Raw genomic sequence first — 17726 nt, 5'->3', positions numbered from 1 at the left:
ACAATTATAATACATTCCACCTGTCATTTATTTTTTAAAAAATCAATAAAAATTTTTTTAAAAAAGAAATTATTATATAAAAAAATCATTAAAAAAAAGACAGAAACTCCATGAGGAATAGAAAATGAGCATGATTTGGTTCCTATTGTAATCCATGTTCTCCCTACTCTCACCTCTCCTGGTCCTTCTCCAGGACCTCCTGCTGAGCTTCCAGGACATTGGTGCTACTGTTGAGACTAGCAAGCTTCTGCCTCTGCTCTTCTGTCTCCAGGCCCAGGGTAGAGCGCCTCTGCAGAGCAGAGTGCCTTCTCTCCAGTCTGGCCACTGCACGCTCCAGTGCCTCTCTCTGCTGCTTCTCCCGTGATTCTAGAATCTCCTTTTCCTTCTTCCTCACTTTTTCTTCCTGTCGTGCCACATTGGCAGTGAATTCAAAGGTGGCCTGGAGCTGCTGCAGCTGGCTTGCACTGGCTCGGTATTGCGCGAGCTGCTCTTCTTTTTCTTCCATTTCTTTTTCTACTTGATAAAGAGTGTTGTCTAAGCCCAGAGGACCTCTGTCAAGGATTTCAAGCGCTCTCTGCTTTTCTTCCATCAGAGCTGGCAGATGAGTTTGCAGGAGGTATTGTAGCTGGCGTTCTTTACATTGCAGCCTGTACTCTACTGGCTTTATTTTCTCTAAATCTCCAGCCACATGTGAGACACTTGTGACACTAGCATCATTTTTTGCTAACCACTTAGATTGCTCCTCATTTTCACATTTTAAGCGCTGGAGGGTTTCCTGCTCTGCTAGGACTTCTTTTCTCAGGAGGTCTTTCTGCTGGACCAGGTCTTTCTCCAAGTTAGCTAGTTTGACAAGCTGCCTTTTCTTGAACTCCAAGAAATGTAGGTGAGCTTTTTCCAGATGCTCACCATCTTCCTCCTCCCCTCCTGCCCTGGCCTCCCTGGCCCGCAGGAGGGCTTCCCTGATGTCTTCCAGGTCCCTCTTCTCCTCCTCTGCCCGTTGGACCTCACTGCATCGCAACAATGGAACCATCTCTTGTTTCTCTCGCAGCTGCTCCTCCAAGTGGGTAACAAGCAACACCTGCTCCTTCTCCTGCTCCTCCAGTCTCCTTTTCTCCAGTTCCAGCTTGGCGCGCTGTTCATCTTTTTCCCGCTGGAGACGGTCCAGCTCTTGGAATATCTGAATCTTCTCGGCCTGCTCACTGTTGTTGAGTTCTTGGAGCCTCCGGAGCTCCTCTTTGACACGCAGAAAGCTTTCTTCCTCTTGTCTCTTCTTCTGCAGCTCAATTTCCTGCTGCTCTCTCAGCCGTTCCTCCTCAAACTTTTCCTTCTCTGCTAGCAAATCCTTGAGCTTGTTCTCAATGTGGAAGCTGCGGCGTTTGAGACTCTCCTCCTGCTTGCGGATTTGGCGCTGCACGATTTCTGTCTCTTTGCGCTGGGTCTCCACCTCCTGCTGCATCCTCTCCAGCTCCGCCTTGTCTGACTTCTGCTTTTCCTCCATTTCTTCTATGAGTTTCCTACAATGCAGACATTAACCGATCATTATTTGATCACTATGTTAAATGTTGTTCTAACTTTTCCCTAACTGGAATGTTCTAAAAATGCATACGCAACACAAAGCCAAATTCTTCATTAAAATAAAAGAGGAGAAAGTGTCCTTCTTTCAAATTTTCAACAGCATGTCATCTGTCCAACATATCTGCCTAGTCTCCTGAAGTAGCCTCTGATATAATTTCTTTGTAGAGCTTAGAATCATAATGTGTTATGCATGATATAATTTTAAAAGCCCCCTGAGCTCAAAGAGAAAGAACCATGTCCAATTTAAATTTAAATGTGAATAATTTTATTCAGCCCAATGACTAAAACTTAAGACATTCAGTAACAAGATGACATTAAAATACTCATGCTGTCTTTAACTCTTGGAATTCGAATATCAAAGTAGAGATAATAATTCATTTTTTCAGCTCAAATAACTACTTGCTACATAGTACTTAATCACTAGTTTAGGTAAACAGTAATCATCAAATGGCCCCAAATATTTGCTTATTAATGCATAACACTGAAAATAACTGGAGTCTCCATTAGAATGCTGAAATTTTAGGGGTTACATGTGTGTTTTCTCTTAGAATACAAAATCCTCACTGGGTGCTAAATCAGATTTTAGGCATTGGCTTTGGCCTCCAAAGCAATGATACAGAATAAGATTGTGTATACATGGGCCTGATTCTTGTCTCACCAAACATCTTCCCTCTATGTTTCTGGAAACTAAACTGATTCATTTGTAACATTTACAATCCAGATTCTAGAAAATAAATGTCTAGTTTGAAGATTCCCTATGGCCTTAGCTTCTACTCCAATATTTATCCACTTCTTCGGTTGTTAAATAGGATGGTTAAAAAATAGAGAGAAAATAAAGTTTTATCAACAAAGACTATTTCAGAGCATATAAACAACTTACCAAATCAATCAAATAGCCAAAAACACACATCCCTGGCCACATCCCACCAAAGAAAAGTGAGCAAAACAGGCAAATTATAGATGGGAAAATACATACAGACAAACAATATAAGGAAAAGTGTGCATAAAATGGAGAAGTAATAAGAAATTTTTGATCTTGCATTCATTCTCTTTGATTCTTTTGGCTTTTTAAAAACTCAAGGAAGACTATTGAGAGAAGACATGTTTTTGAGTTAAGCTGAAACAAATATATATTTTGTGCACTAACCTGGTATATCAAATCTGCTTTCTGACTCTACTCCCCCTTTCTTACAAGTATTTGAAGATAAACTGCTTAAAAAACTAGAGCAGGGAGGAAGAGCAGGAGGAAAAGATTAACATTAAACAGAGACATGAGGTGGGAGGGAAAGGGAGAGAAAAGGGAAATTGCATGGAAATGGAAGGAGACCCTCATTGTTATACAAAATTACATATAAGAGGTTGTGAGGGGAATCGGAAAATAAACAAGGAGAGAAATGAATTACAGTAGATGGGGTAGAGAGAGAAGACGGGAGGGGAGGGAAGGGGGGATAGTTGAGGATAGGAAAGGTAGCAGAATACAACAGTCACTAATGTGGCATTATGTAAAAATGTGGATGTGTAACCGATGTGATTCTGCAATCTGTATTTGGGGTAAAAATGGGAGTTCATGACCCACTTGAATCAAATGTATGAAATATGATATGTCAAGAGCTTTGTAATGTTTTGAACAACCAATAAAAAAAAGAATGGAATAAAATCATAAGTTAAAAAAAACTAAACATGAAGTAAACTCAAACAGTTTAAAAGAAACCACCTACAGCCATTATACATGTAAAGGACAAACAGCAAGAGAGAGGGCAGAAGCAGACACATAGAAAGTCAGTGCAGGCAGCAAACACAGGAGTAGAACTCAAACCCAACATGCCTTACCTTTTACTTTCTAATTTTTCAAGTTCTTCACGCTGTTGTCGCTCAAATTCAAGTCTAATAACATCAAATAAAAATAAAGTCACTTTTCTGAAAGTGCTTTTCTCTCTCTTTATACATTTACATAATACAAAGCATCAGTTTTCCAAGTATTATTTTTAATTACCATGGATTAGCAAGTTTAAAACACATTCTTTGGTCTATGACTATGATTAGAAATTAGACGTACTTTTGGGTGCTTGAACACAGACTAAAGAGAACAGATTTGACTTAAAGAAAAACAAATGAAGCACCTCTGAATTTTGAAAAGAAAGAATTAAATGTAACTTGTAAATGATAAGCATGTCTACCCAACTAAGTCACTGATGAGTATGTAAAAATGGAGAATCTCTACCTTAGACAGATGGGTCCTTTTATGGGGAAAAGACTGCCAGGGAAGTAGAGAGAGAGAAAGCACAGATATCAATTAAGAAAATTTAGCAGGAGGAAACATCAGGAGAAAAGCAGTAAGTCACTTATAAAGACAAAAGCCATGCACAAATTGAAATGCCTTCTTATAAATATTCCACTTTCCAACAATTTTAAAAAGTGAAACACTCCAAAAAGTTCCCTGTTCTGTTTTGTTCACTTCTCATGCTAATAATAGTACTCATAATAACTGAGTAACAATAATCATTGTTAACAGCAGTTGTATTTTTATTGTTTCATAGATTGTTACAGTACATATAGGTTCATCAAGATCCTCCTATAATTAATGGTTACATGACAGAGGATTTACTGGAGATTAGGAGCTTGTGACAAAAATTCACAGTGTGGTAGAAAAACAAAATTGTGTTCCTTGGATGACGTGTAAATCCAGATTGGCAATAGAGTTACTTTTATAATGATCAAACATTTCAAATAGATCTCTTTCCAATTTAATTTGGGCTGTTTTTGAATGTAAGATATGTGGTTGCTTTTGTAAGCAGGAGTTATCTATGATGTAGCAGGTGTTGTGCTGGTTTATATATTGAGTCCCTTTGTCTTCCCAGGAAACATTAAGGGAGGAGAATATCGCCATTTTACAGAAGAAGAATCCAAAGCTCATATATGTTAAAGAACATGTCCAAAGTTGTAGTGGTAATATGTGGGGAGCCAAGATTTGAACCCATAACACCATGCTTCCAAAACACCCTCTATTGACTCATTTTAAGAGAAGTGTTTTATTTTATGGTATAAAATAAATACACTAGCTAGGCACAGTGGCACAAGCCTATAATCCCGGCAACTCAGGAGACAGAAGCAAGAGAATCTCAAGTTTGAAGCCTCAGCAATTTAGTGAGACATTAAGTAACTTAGTGAGACCCTGTCTGAAAATAAAAAATAAGAAGGGGTAGGTATATAGATCAGGTGTCTGTAAACTGCCCTTGAGTTCAATCTCTAGTACCAAAAACAAATAAAAGAATGAAAAAAATATTAAAACCTTCTTTGAAACTTGGTAGAGTTACATTTATCCTACTGTCACATGATGATAATCTGCAGCTTACTATAAATATTGCCATACAAAAGAAGTCAGTCACATAAATATGAAACATTTTCCATCCATGGAGCCCAGTCTAAATTTCATTATGTTACATAGGTACAAGGCTTCATTAAAATTAAAATATGATCATTCTCTTTTATTGAACAACAAACAGAACCTTGGTCAACATTTTCAGTTTAGTATGTATAGACATAGTTACCAAGCAAAAATGTCTTAATGAACAAAATACTTTTAAAACCCAGAGAATTACCCTAATACAATTACCTTTATTCTCAATTTTTATTTTCTGTGAATAATAGCCCATCAGTACACACTGCTTTGACAATGTCACATGTAGGTGGCACTAAGCAAATGTTACCTTGAGAGACGAAAGTGTGGATGAAAACCTCCCATCTGAGGATTATTTCCAAGATGCAGGTACTATGATTGACACTCAGCATGCACCGCCCTCATTTTGTTTTCTCAACCTTGGAAGGTTGATGCATTTATCACCCTTATTTTACAAAGCAGGAAACTGAGGCTTAGCGGATATGATGAGTAGAGTCCAAGTTTGCTAGTAAATCAGTGCTGCAAACCACTACCACTCTTGCTAAGAAGCAGCATGGCCTCAAGGACTCAAGGAGGTCATAAAAATCTGAGTTATAATAGCTAACGTGACATTTTAACTGAGCCCCTACTTGGAAATTTTAGGCAATGTGGAAAGCCAGAGCGTACAGCAGTCTGTAAAAGAGATACAGCCTCTGGCCTGGTCTGTGACAGTCTGTGTGTCATACGCAGAGACAAAACTGATCCCAGAATTTAGTGGGACCTAGAGTCAAGGCAAGCTCCCTACTTCTAGGTATTACCTGTGCCATTCTTTCTCTTTCATGATCTGGGAACTCAAGAAATTCTCAATAAAACCAGATCTTGGTTTGCTGAGGGAGAAGTGGAAAGAAATGGAGCTGAACAAAACAACAGAAGCCAATCAGGAAAGGACACTGAAAGTTATATTAAAGATTTTGAACTTAACCCTAAGGATGGCAGCAGAAAAATATCTTGGAAAAGGGTTGTTGAAGAACACATACACTGGTTGTTTTGTAGAGAACACATGGAAGGGGAGCAATATGTGAATTCATGAGACAAATGAAGAAACCTGTAGTAACTTAATAAATTAGGAGACTTCTAGGAAGGCAGGATCCACTATTTATAATAAGGGATATCCAACTGGAATAAAGAAATGAACATATCTTTTGATATGCAGGAGGTTAAGCTGACAAAATTCAGTAACTGGTTGAATTTTGGTAGGGGTGGTGACAAGAAAAAAAGAGTAAAAGATGAGCCTCAGGTTAGTGGCCTGGATTCAGAAAGTGTAGAAAGGAGGAACATAACCACCTGAGCTAAAGGGTCAGCAAGTCTGAATACAAATTCCAGTGGTTGTGAGACCACACATGAGTTACTTAATCTTGGATGTTTCATTTTCTTAGAAGTTAAATGAAAGAACAGACCCTACCTAAGAGGGTTGTGGCCAGGATCAAGTGAGAGGACACATGGAAAATATCTGTTGGCACCTGTGCATGTTAGGTGTTCTGTGTCACCATCATGCTACAGTCTACTCTCGATGTTACAGTGAACTAAGGTAGGAAGGAGAACTGGGGAAGGAGGCAGTGTGTGTTGGGGGAGGAGGGAACTGTAGTATGAGCAGTAGTTATGCTAGTACTTAGGGTAGATGAACCCAGGACAGTTGTTAATGCCCATTGAAGCTACCAACCAATTCCCTCCACAGTTAGCACTGCTCTGAGTATTTAAGACTTAATTCCCACAATGACCCTACTCTGTCTTCTGGAAGATAAGCACAGTTTCACATATGTTCAATCCAACAATTCCTAAGGGTCATCCAAATTGAGATGTCCAGTAGGCAATGGAAGACCAACAAAGACAGCTCCTCAGGCCCTTATTAAGGATGGGGATAAAGATTTTGAATTTGCCAGAGTGGGCTAGCAACAGAAGCCACAAGAGGGAGTGAGGTTACCCAGAACACACAGCAGAATGAGAATAAAGAGGCTTAGTGCAATGTCAGAAAGACCACTTATACACACACACACACACACACACACACACACACACACACACTGTAGTGATGGGCAGAGAAGGCTGGGTCCTCTAATGAGGCTAGAGGTAAGCAGTCAGACACACCCAGACATCAGGAAAGAGGAGGTCCATGAGAACACACAGAAGAGGGTACTTCCAAAAAGAAAAGGAATCAGTGGTATTAAATGATTCAGGAATGTCAAGTACAAAAGAACCCAAGGAGCACCCCTTGAACTTAGCAACATGGAGGTCACTGGTAATCTTGAAGCAACCTTTGTCAGGTTTAGGGCAGACTGAAGTGGGCTGAGAAATGAGGTGGAAGAATATGGAGGCTGTGAGTATATATGCGGTAGAGAGTTTTCTCAGTGATTTTGCTTGTAAAAAGGATGTAGTAATTTTAGGAAGATGGATGTTCATTTTAACAGATGAAAGAAACTTGTGTCTGTTTGATCCTGGAATAAACAAGCCATAAGCGGGGTGGGGAGGAGGGAGAGGAAGAGACAGAGAATGGGTGGAAAAAACTGGGAGGAAGCAGAAAATATCTGATGGTTAAAGGTTTCCAAAATAAGAATAATAATGACTATGGGCAAGGGATTTGGAATTAGTTTGGTTCAGATAAAATCTTGGCTCATATGTGACTGTGGGAAAATCTCTCAACCTTTCTAAACTTGTTTTCTCACCTACAGATGGACTAAGAGGGAGGATCCAAGGAGGAAACACATAAACACTAAGATGTTAAAAAATATTAACTATTAATTCCATAGGATTCAGAGTACAGATAAGAAAGTTACCATGAGAAGGAAAAGGGGGTGTTCTGCCACTGGGACAGGAAGGGAGGGATACAAGATAAATGTAAAGCAGAAATGGGATTTGAGGGTGTTGTTCTCTTAGGAAGTCTGTACTCTCTGTGCAGTTAGAAACAAGGTCCTAAAAGTGAAGAGACATAGTGGTGGAGTTAGAGGTGTAAAGGTCAAGGACACTATTTATAATAGGTGATAGGGCAGTAGGTAAGGGAACTGATATCAAAAACTGAAGGAAAACAGGGCTGGCTGGGCATCAGTCAAGCTTTGAGATATGGGGGAGAAAGTTCAATGGTCCCAGAAGTGGGACACAGGAAAGTATAGAACAGAAGAACCATCTGAGCTATTGGGAAGAGGGTGGCCCAATTGTTGGCAGAAGAACTTGATTCGATATTAATCAGGAAATATTAAATGAGGTCAAGACTTAAAGGAAAGAGTAGGAAATCAAAGACATATCCAGAATAAGTACTATCTAAGAAAAATGTTGCAGGATGGGTAATCCATACACAATCATCCAAGATAACAGCAGGACATAGAAAAAGACAGTGAAAGACTTTGAAGGAAGTATCTGGAAGGGGAGCAGATGACAGGTGTAAGGAGAGGCAAAGAGTGGGACAGGCAGATGCCACACAGATGAGAAGTGCTCCACAGGGCAGAGGAAGCAGCTGGGAGCACCTGGGAGGAGGACCTTAGAGTCTCTGGTTGATGAAGTCACTGGCTTTCCTTAAAGAACACTTTCATTTCAGAACACTTGCCTGGGAATAGAAAGGGTGATAGAGTCTTGGATTCAAGGCAACTGCCAACCTCAGATGCTTGAGCCTGCAGCTTATGGCCCCTCATGAAGGGTAAAATCTATTGAAATGCAACATCCAGAGTTCAGAAATCAGATAGAAATTCCCATTTTAATTCTTAATGAAGAAGTATGACTTCATTTCTGAGACCTGTTTCTGAATAGGGAAGAATTTGGTTGTTTTCAACTGAAAGCAGTATGCCTTTGGTAAACAATGAGTAACATTTCCTGAAAAAGAGAATAACAATTAAAAGATACTTAGTCTTAACTTAAAACAAGTTCACAAACAGTATGAGGAGAAAGTCATAATTATAAAGTTAGGGGTTGTATTTTAAATATGAGGGGATATGAGCTGTGGCAGATATAAGTATTACATATTTACTAATTATACTTTAAAATAACCCATTAAATTATTTCAAACAGCACACCACAGTAGATTGTAAAATGTAAAAGTGTCAGTATCGAAAAAGTATATAAATTATAATTGTATTCAAATGTGACTTCTTTAAAAATAAGTATAATTCACTATCTTTTCTGGAATTAACATGGCCCCAAATGCTAATTTCCCAAATGGTATAATTAAAAGGAAAACAACAAAAAGATAAAACTTTTGTAGCTGTTTGAAGCATTTTAAAATGACAGAAGTGTACATATTGTGTTAGGTCCAACAAAAAAGCTCAGCATACAACCTATTTTTATCAGAAATACTCTCTTCTTTTCATTAAAAGACATCTAGCATTTTTAGGTATAACTGCACATCTTGCAATTTACATTCCTGTTATCATTGGCAATAGAAAAAACAAGGGGGGCGGGTAGGAATGTCTCAGCTCACACCATTACACTGAAAGTGAGATTGTGATTAGGAAGGAAGGAAGGAAGGAAGGAAGGAAGGAAGGAAGGAAGGAAGGAAGGAAGGAAGGAAGGAAGGAAGGAAAGAGAAATGTAAATGAACTAAAACCATAAATATTTGCAACCTTGTGGTGTCCTGATGGTGGTTAATTTGGTGCCTCTGATACCATTTCACTTTCTAAAAATAGAAAGGTGACTCCCCAAGTCCAGCCAGCACTTCATTGAGGATGGATAGGGTAAGTAATGGAGCTGAGCCCCAGCACATCAGGCCTGGAATGGAGATCTCAGCTGGCAACAGAGAAGAGCTGAAGCAGTCATAGTGGTAAAGTCCCCTGCATGAACGTTTTACTCTATTTTCTCAGCAGATATTTATCAGGTAAGGAAAAATTCTTGGTCAGTGGATAGACTTGGATTTTCATTAGGGACTTTTAGGTTACAGCCAATGCAGGATAGATTTCATGGGTATACAACATGTGCAGTTTGTGACTGAGCTATATGGGTCCACTACACTTGATTCTCTGCTGCTGCCATCTTGTAATTCTTAGTAATGGTGGAGCCAGAGGCTCCATGTTTTCATTATGTAGCTGTTTCTGACCACACACATGCTTTCTCTGAAAGAACTATGGGCCTCCAGCCTGGAATGCTTGGTGGGACTCCTCAGTTAAGATTCTGATAAGGAATTAGAAAAAGTCTAGAATGCAATGGAAGATGGTTTATCTTTCCCTGATCCTTCACTGGGTCTAGGTTCTTAACACAGTGGATTCTACAATAGTTTAGGCCAAGATCACTGACCTTCTCAACACCCTATAACCCCTCAGAAACTTTCATTCAGTCTCAAATCATCTTACAATTGGGAAAATCCTAAGGAGACTGAGACATCTTAAAGATTAAAGAAAAAAGTTTGGATTTCGGTGCTGGTGTTTGTGCTGGTGCTATCCAGTCTGACGTTGAGAAGCTGACATTCTATAAATGATCCAAAAGCTAAATAACAAGGCAGATACTCATCAGGGTAAGCTTAGGGAAACTGATCAAAGAAAGCACCTGGCCATTCATTCAGTTGTTGATTCTTTATGGAAAGGCCTTACAGTCCTTCTTCTGGGTATCAGCTCTCATGTTAACTTTCACTAGCAAGCTAAGAATAGCTGCTTTGCAAAGATGACTACAATTTCTATACCACTCACTCTAAATCACCCTTTCAAACCACAGCCAGGTTATTTTCCATGTCACATGTCAGGATATACAACAAGAAACTGCTGATAACTACAAATCAGAGAATGAGTATCAAGATGTAGGGGGAGAGGAAGAGTTTTCAAAATGCAACTTAATATAGAAGTTTGTGAAATTAAATCCTTCTTAGCTAAAAATTGATAGTTTATAACATAAAAATCAAAGGTACTCTGGGAATAGTTTTCTAATGACCTTTCAATTTCCTACTCTAGAAAGTACTAACACTTGCCAAAGAGCTAGTCTTAAGTGTTTTATATTTCAAATGAAAAGTACCCAAAGAAACAATGATTGCTTTAAAAAAAAACAGTAAAATTTGATACCATAAGCGTTTTCATTGAGTCTGTTTTCAATCTATTTCTTATAATAGTGGTATCTCGCTCTAATAAAACAATCAGAACGGACATTCAGAGATATTTCCAATAAAGTCCTAATATCACAGGCACTTTGAACTGGATGGGAACTCGAGATCACACACTCAGCTCAGTACACATCCCTATCTTCTACCCGCTCCCTTCTATTTTCCAGGCCAGGAGACTGAGCCCCACGTAATATCAGAGAGAAGTCTAAGGTAACTTTCTTGTTAGAAGAACTAAGAATAGAAAAGCTCATCTCCACCTCCACTTTAACATCTATCCTAGAATTCTTTCTCACCTCCTCTACCAAATCATTGTATTTTCTATCCCAGAAAGAGCCTTCCATATATTAAAAATAATTCATCTTTCTTAAATATATGATTTCACTGGATGGACCAGATGAATGTGCCATAGACAATATTCCTGACATTTCATCCAGCCATGTATTTTGTGTGTCCAACAAACCTTTATCAAACTCCTACTAGATACAAAGCAGGACTCTGGGGAGAACACAAAATGGAAAAAGTGCCTTTGGACACTCTTATGAGAGTAACTGTAAGTGAAAGAAAACATGACATACATGAATCACAAAAGGTGATGTTCCTAAAAGGCATAACTTTCAATGGAGGATGGGTTACAGCTTTAGGATGAGAGGAGGCCTCATAGAGGAGGTGTTAGCTGATGTGGGCCTTAAAAAATGGACAGAATTATAATGGGCACTGTACACTGAATTGAGAGCAAAAGTATAGAAGAAAAATAAAGGAAGACAAATGAGAGATACAACGAAGGAATCAGTATAAAACCTCATTTGTCTACTTCTGAGATTAAACAAAGGAAGTAATGAGTAATGCAACTGGGAATTTGGACTCTAAGCAGAATGTTCAAGCTAAGTTCAAGCTAAGTCTCAGGGGCAAGCTTCCCTTCTACTGCCCTGTGCAGACCTCTGTCACGGCTCTGGGAAGGACACTCAGGAACTGCTGTATCACTCACCCATTAATTCACTTGTTCAATATGCCATTCCAGGCACTGTTCTAGGAACTGTGAATTCAACAAAAGAAACTAATTCTTTGCACTCATAAACCTTTTATTTGGTTGAGGGACAGTTAAGTAACAAATAATGAATATATTATGTCATAGGTGCTATGAAAATATAAAGCTAGAAAAGAGGGTATGGGGAAAAGAGAACATGCAGGAGAGAGATGCACAAAGAAGGGTCATTAGGATGCATCTGTAGCCACCATGAGAGGGGAATCAGGCAAAAACCAGAAGAAGATACATGAGGCTCACTCGGATCCCAGTAGCACAAATACAGTGAAAGCAGTGAAAAATAGCAGAGGGGGGATATAGGAAAACAACTGAGGTCAAGATGGAACTAGAGCCTTACAGGTCACTGAAGGTGGGAGCTGTCTTCACCTCCACCAGGGCTCCTTGAGGACAGAGCCCCTTCCATACCTTGGGTGACTATGTGTGCTGAGGGCCATCTGCAAGGCACAGAGTAGGTGTTCTACCAATGTCTGCCACAGATAGAGCTCTAAAGTCAGTGGTATGAACTTCAGAGCCAGAAACCCAATCACAAGGAGTCACAGAAGACCTGAGAGGAGGAGATGGTACCAGCCAAGGCAGGCCTCCTTTTGCCTTGAGAAATAACGAATTGTAACACTCCTAATCCCCTCATGATGAAAACAATTCACTGCAGCAAATTTAGAAAAAACAGGTAATTAAAACAGTCCTATACCAGGATTGTTCCATCTTGGTATCAGCCTTAAGCCTTGACAGTCATATATATCCATACACAGCCGAAAGCCTACAATAAAATTTACTTAGTCATCATTTCCTCCTAAAATATGCCTGGGACAAATTCCCATATCATTAACTATTACTGTATGACATAGTTTAATATCATAAAATTCTATAATATAGATATACCAAGATTTATGGACAGAGTCTCATGGAGATGGACACAGCCAACCACTCTGATAAAAGTTTGGTTAGTTTAAGAAAGAAAAAGCAGTGCACATTCATAGGCAGCTGAAAAAAAGAGAGGAAAGAAGTCTGAAAATGTAAAAAGACTTCATATATGCCACAGTTCTTCTGTGGTGACAATACATCACAGAAGCTTTATAAGTCTGCTTTACATATTTGTACGCCTTTGACACTGCACCAAGAAAGACAACATGCCAACACACCTAACCAGACACTGCTAGAAAGGTGGGTCTCTGTCTCTCCCACAGGGCTGACAGCAGACTGGAAGTATTCTCTGCTCTGTGTGTGTATTCCCATTCCCAGATCCCCGTGGCCATGCCTTTAACCTCAGCCCTAAGGTCTTCAACTCAATGGCTCATGCCTTTCTTCCCTTATTGTCTCCTGACATTTCTGCCTTCAGTCCTCCCCCATGCTTTGATTTAAGCAACAACTGCCATCAAATAAAGAATTCTGGGTGTGGATTTAACTGACAAAATATGAAAGTAGGAGATTTATATAAGAGGATTAATAGCAATATTATCAACAACTTAGATGGCAAAAAAAGCTGAAATAGTTTTGATGTGTTCCTAATAATAAAGCAAAATTTAAATAAATTATGACATAAAGACAGAATGAAGAATCATTGCCAGTGGCCTGGGACAAAGTTTATGATAATGTTAACAGAAAAAAAAGCAGAAGACAGGCTTGTATTCCTAACATGACCTCAAAACTTTTTAAATACTCTATATGATGTGCGATGTATAATTAAATAGACATACTTTAAAATATAAGCAAATAGGGGCTGGGGCTGGGCTTCAGTGGTAGCGCACGTGCCTGGTATTTGTGAAGTACTGGGTTCGATTCTCAGCACCACGTATTAAAAAAATAAAGATCTATCAGCAACTAAAAATTATTTTAAAATATATAAGCAAATATTACCAATGCAAACCAATGATTATTTCTTGGTGGAAGAATTATAAACATTTGTGATTACTTATTCATTTCTGAGTGTTTTACTTTTTTGGTAATAGCATTTCCTTTTATAATGAGAAAAAAATCACTTGCATTTTTAAAATCTACTCTGATTGTAGTAAGCACTTCACATCTATTTTGCTTCTAATAAACTATAGCACATTTCTATTTATTTCAAACAATGATGACAATTAACCTTCATAGGTCATAAGATATAAGGGGTTGCTGACAGTGACCAAACATTTGAGGTCACTGAGTCGGGAAATTGTTATTCAAGGTTGGAATTATGGTCTCTGATAGAAGGATGGGGATGGACATGCCTCACTGGGGAACAATTGACACATTCACATGTTCAGGAAAGAATTACTCCTCAAACACCTACTTGGAAGAGAAAAAGCAAACCTTTTCACCTATCATTACATGCATAGATCAGGAACAGACACATAGTTGTACCAACAGACACAATTACCAACTGTTTTAATGGTAACAAGGAAAGATGAAGAATGGTATGAGTGAACAGTCAAGATGAATTTTGGATTGGGGTTGGTAAATCCTTTTTGAGGAAGTGACATTTAAACTCAGACCTTAGAAACTAATGTAGGAGTATGCCATGTGAAAGGCTCATGGATAACTGAACAAGTGTTCCGAGAGAAGGAAAAGGCATATGCAAAGACCTTGGAACAGGAATGAATGTGTACAATGGAACCCTTGACAGAATCAGCAACAGGCTCTAATCAAATGAGTTAACAAGGAACAGAGAGTTGGTGACATGTAATCAAGTTAATCTGTTACTTCAAAGAATAACCATGGTGTCATATAGGACTAATAGGGAATTCACTGTCTTCCATCCTTGCCCACAGCAACCATCCATTTGCTCAGGTGACCTTCAAAACTGACTTTGGACAGTTCGAATATAAAATGAATGAAGCACAAATGCAGCCCACTCCTCAGAAAAGGCAATTATAAGTAACCAAATAAAGATAAAAGTGTTCTTTGAATTGAACAGCTCATCTTTTTGCCTACTTTGGAAATAGAAAGCACATGGTGCTCATCATTTAAAGTGGCTCACAGTGGAGTAATACTCAGGACAAGGAAGAAAAACAACAACAACAAAAAACAGCCAAGTCAGTAATTAACACTAATTTCAGTTAATGGAGGAAGAAACCCACTTCTTTCAGTTGCTTTCACCACAAGTTCCCTGAGACTGTATCTTAACAAGCCATTTAAGACAATCTATAGCAATTGTAAAGTTAGTAAATGGTCCATAAAATATGAGACAACTGAGACCAAAAACTGGAGAAGAAACCAGCATTTCAGCAACCTAAACTAGAAAAAAAATTGTAAGGCCCAATAAAATAAACCAACAGAGACAAACATAGTAAATATATATCAGCTAAAACTCAGGCTAACCACCAATTATCAGCTAACATAAATATTGCCAACAACATGTATAAAACTTCCATGCTTAAGGCCCGTGAGGAAAAAGAAAAAAGATAAAACAATTTACAAAGTAGTAGAAAGCAAGAGAGAAGTGTGGGTAGCAGCGTATACTGAGCTTACAAGAGAATGTTATCTTTCCTCTCAAAACATGCAGGAGGGACCATTTGAAAGCAAAAAGTTTGTTAAGAATATTTCCAGCTATGATCAAATTCTGTTTCTGAAATTTCTCTCATATTGCTGTGAAGGGGAAAAAGAAATGCCTCTTAGTTCACATTAGATTTCTATTAAGTTCCAGGTAGGATGCTGGGCACTCAGCAAACAACAAACTAGATTCTTTTGTCTGTTTTCTAGAAACTTACAGTCATCTACAATGAAGCCAAAGCTCAAAACAATGAAGGGTGCAACCCTGTTATTGATGTCTTCTTATTTTCTCCCTAATGTGATGTATTTGTCCTCTCAGATTAATGAAAGGATGGAGAACAGGAAGAAGAAAAGGAAAATGGGGAAGGAGGTGATAAGGAAGAAACAAGGATAGAGTGAGAGATGGGAGGGAAAATTAAACTTTTTTTTTTTTTTAATGAGTATGGCCAGCTGGTGAGAAACTATTAGTACCATCTTGGTGCCTTGGGCTTTTTGAATCTGAATCCTAGAATAATTGGTTCAGAATCAAGTTCCTTCTAGCTTTACATTCTAGGACTCTGCTTCAGTTCTTGAACAGGAAGCAGCAGGAATGTTGGTTCCAAGCTTATACAGCATTCTGCAACATCAGGTAACTCAGCACAGAAGAATCATGCCCAGGGAATGTTTCTGAAGAGAACCACTGCTGCAGGAACCCTCAATTCTATTTCTTGGGAATGAGCTTAGAACTTTGCAACATTTTGTGGGTTGAGGGGGGCATCACATATAGCATCAATGGGGATGTGTTCAAGTACCATGTACAATAATATGCATCAAGAACATTAAAAACACATACATTTCTGACCTAGAAAGTCCACTTCCATTCTTCTTTACAAATCTCTTCATCCCAATAGCCCATGATAGCAGAAAACTAGAAGACAAAATGCCTACCAAAAGCAGCAAAGTTCAGTAAGATATGAAATAGCCACACAATGGAACATCCTAAGGATGTTGAATTGTTATAGACAGTTATGATAAAATGATATAGAAGAAAAAGAAGGCCTTAATCTTCATCATGTGGGGCTAGGCCCCAACTTCCTTAATAAGACAACTATAGCACAAGAATTAAAACCAAGAATCAACAAATGGGATGGATTCAAACTAAAAAGCTTTTTTCTCAGCAAAAGAAATAATCTGTGAGATGAACAGGGAGCCTACATCCTGGGAACAAATTTTTACCCCTCACACATCAGATAGAGCTCTAATCTCTAGGGTACATAAGGAGCTCAACAAGCACCAAAAAACTAAATAATCCCATCAATAAATGGGCCAAGGACCTGAACAGACACTTCTCAGAAGAAGATATACAATCAATCAACAAATATACGAAAAAAAATGCTTATCATCTCTAGCAATCAGAGAAATGCAAATCAAAACTACTCTAAGATACCATCTCACCCCAGTAAGAATGGCAGCCATTATGAAGACAAACAACAAGTGTTGGCGACCATGTGGGGAAAAAGGTACACTATATACATTGCTGGTGGGACTGCAAATCAGTGCAGCCAATTTGGAAAGCAGTATGGCGATTCCTTGAAAATCTGGGAATGGAACCACCATTTGACCCAGTGTTGAGAGCCACAGCCAAAGGGGCCCCAGCAAACTTCCAGCTGCCAGCAAACTTCCAGCTGCCGGCTGATGATTGGCTCACAGCAGGCCCAGCAACATCTAGCTGATTGGCTCCTCTGCAGTGATGTTCATTGGGCTGTTTCCCCGCCCTTCAGACTGCCAGCTGATGATTGGCTCACAGCGGCCCCAGCAACATCTAGCTGATTGGCTCCTCTGCAGTGATGTTCATTGGGATGTTTCCCTGCCCTTTCAGACCACGGAGCTGCTCATTGGGGGACTTCTTTGGCTCTGCCCACACGACCCAGCCAATCGGCCTCAAGAGCAGGAGGATATTGGGAGGTGGTGAGGCTTGTGTGGGGTGAGAGGCTTGTGGGAAGCCGGTGGTGGCAGTTGGGCTCTGAGGGTTTTTTCCTGAGGAGCTGTTTTGTTTGGCGTTTGTAGTTCTAAAAAAAAAAGTTAGTTTCTTTTGACAAGTGGCTCCTGAATTGTGCCCAGCCAGACTGCAGCATTTGGTGGCTCGCGCGGGGAGCGACTGAGGGTAAGTAAACTGCTCACCCCTGAGGGCAGAGCGAGAGGATGGATAGCCATTCTAAGTT

The 17726-nt window shown here is 39.2% G+C and overlaps 1 protein-coding gene across 6 annotated transcripts in view; it reads right to left on the bottom strand.

The window, feature by feature from the left end:
- Positions 1–17726, bottom strand: part of Kif16b (kinesin family member 16B) — a 307313-nt gene that overhangs the window by 109443 nt on the left and 180144 nt on the right. For 3 of the 6 annotated variants that reach the window (XM_077799621.1, XM_077799623.1, XM_026397642.2), the window contains exons 18-20: positions 3797–3829; positions 3406–3459; positions 174–1514 (exon numbers count right to left, since the gene is read on the bottom strand). In XM_077799621.1, the coding sequence (XP_077655747.1) occupies positions 174–1514; positions 3406–3459; positions 3797–3829 (1428 nt within the window). The remainder of the gene's footprint in view (positions 1–173; positions 1515–3405; positions 3460–3796; positions 3830–17726) is intronic. The other 3 variants (XM_077799622.1, XM_026397643.2, XM_026397645.2) reach the window with 1 other exon arrangement.

The sequence above is a fragment of the Urocitellus parryii genome, chromosome 6 (assembly GCF_045843805.1).
Source record: "Urocitellus parryii isolate mUroPar1 chromosome 6, mUroPar1.hap1, whole genome shotgun sequence".
In the NCBI taxonomy this organism is placed as follows: domain Eukaryota; kingdom Metazoa; phylum Chordata; class Mammalia; order Rodentia; family Sciuridae; genus Urocitellus; species Urocitellus parryii.
This window is presented reverse-complemented; position numbering and strand designations above follow the sequence as displayed.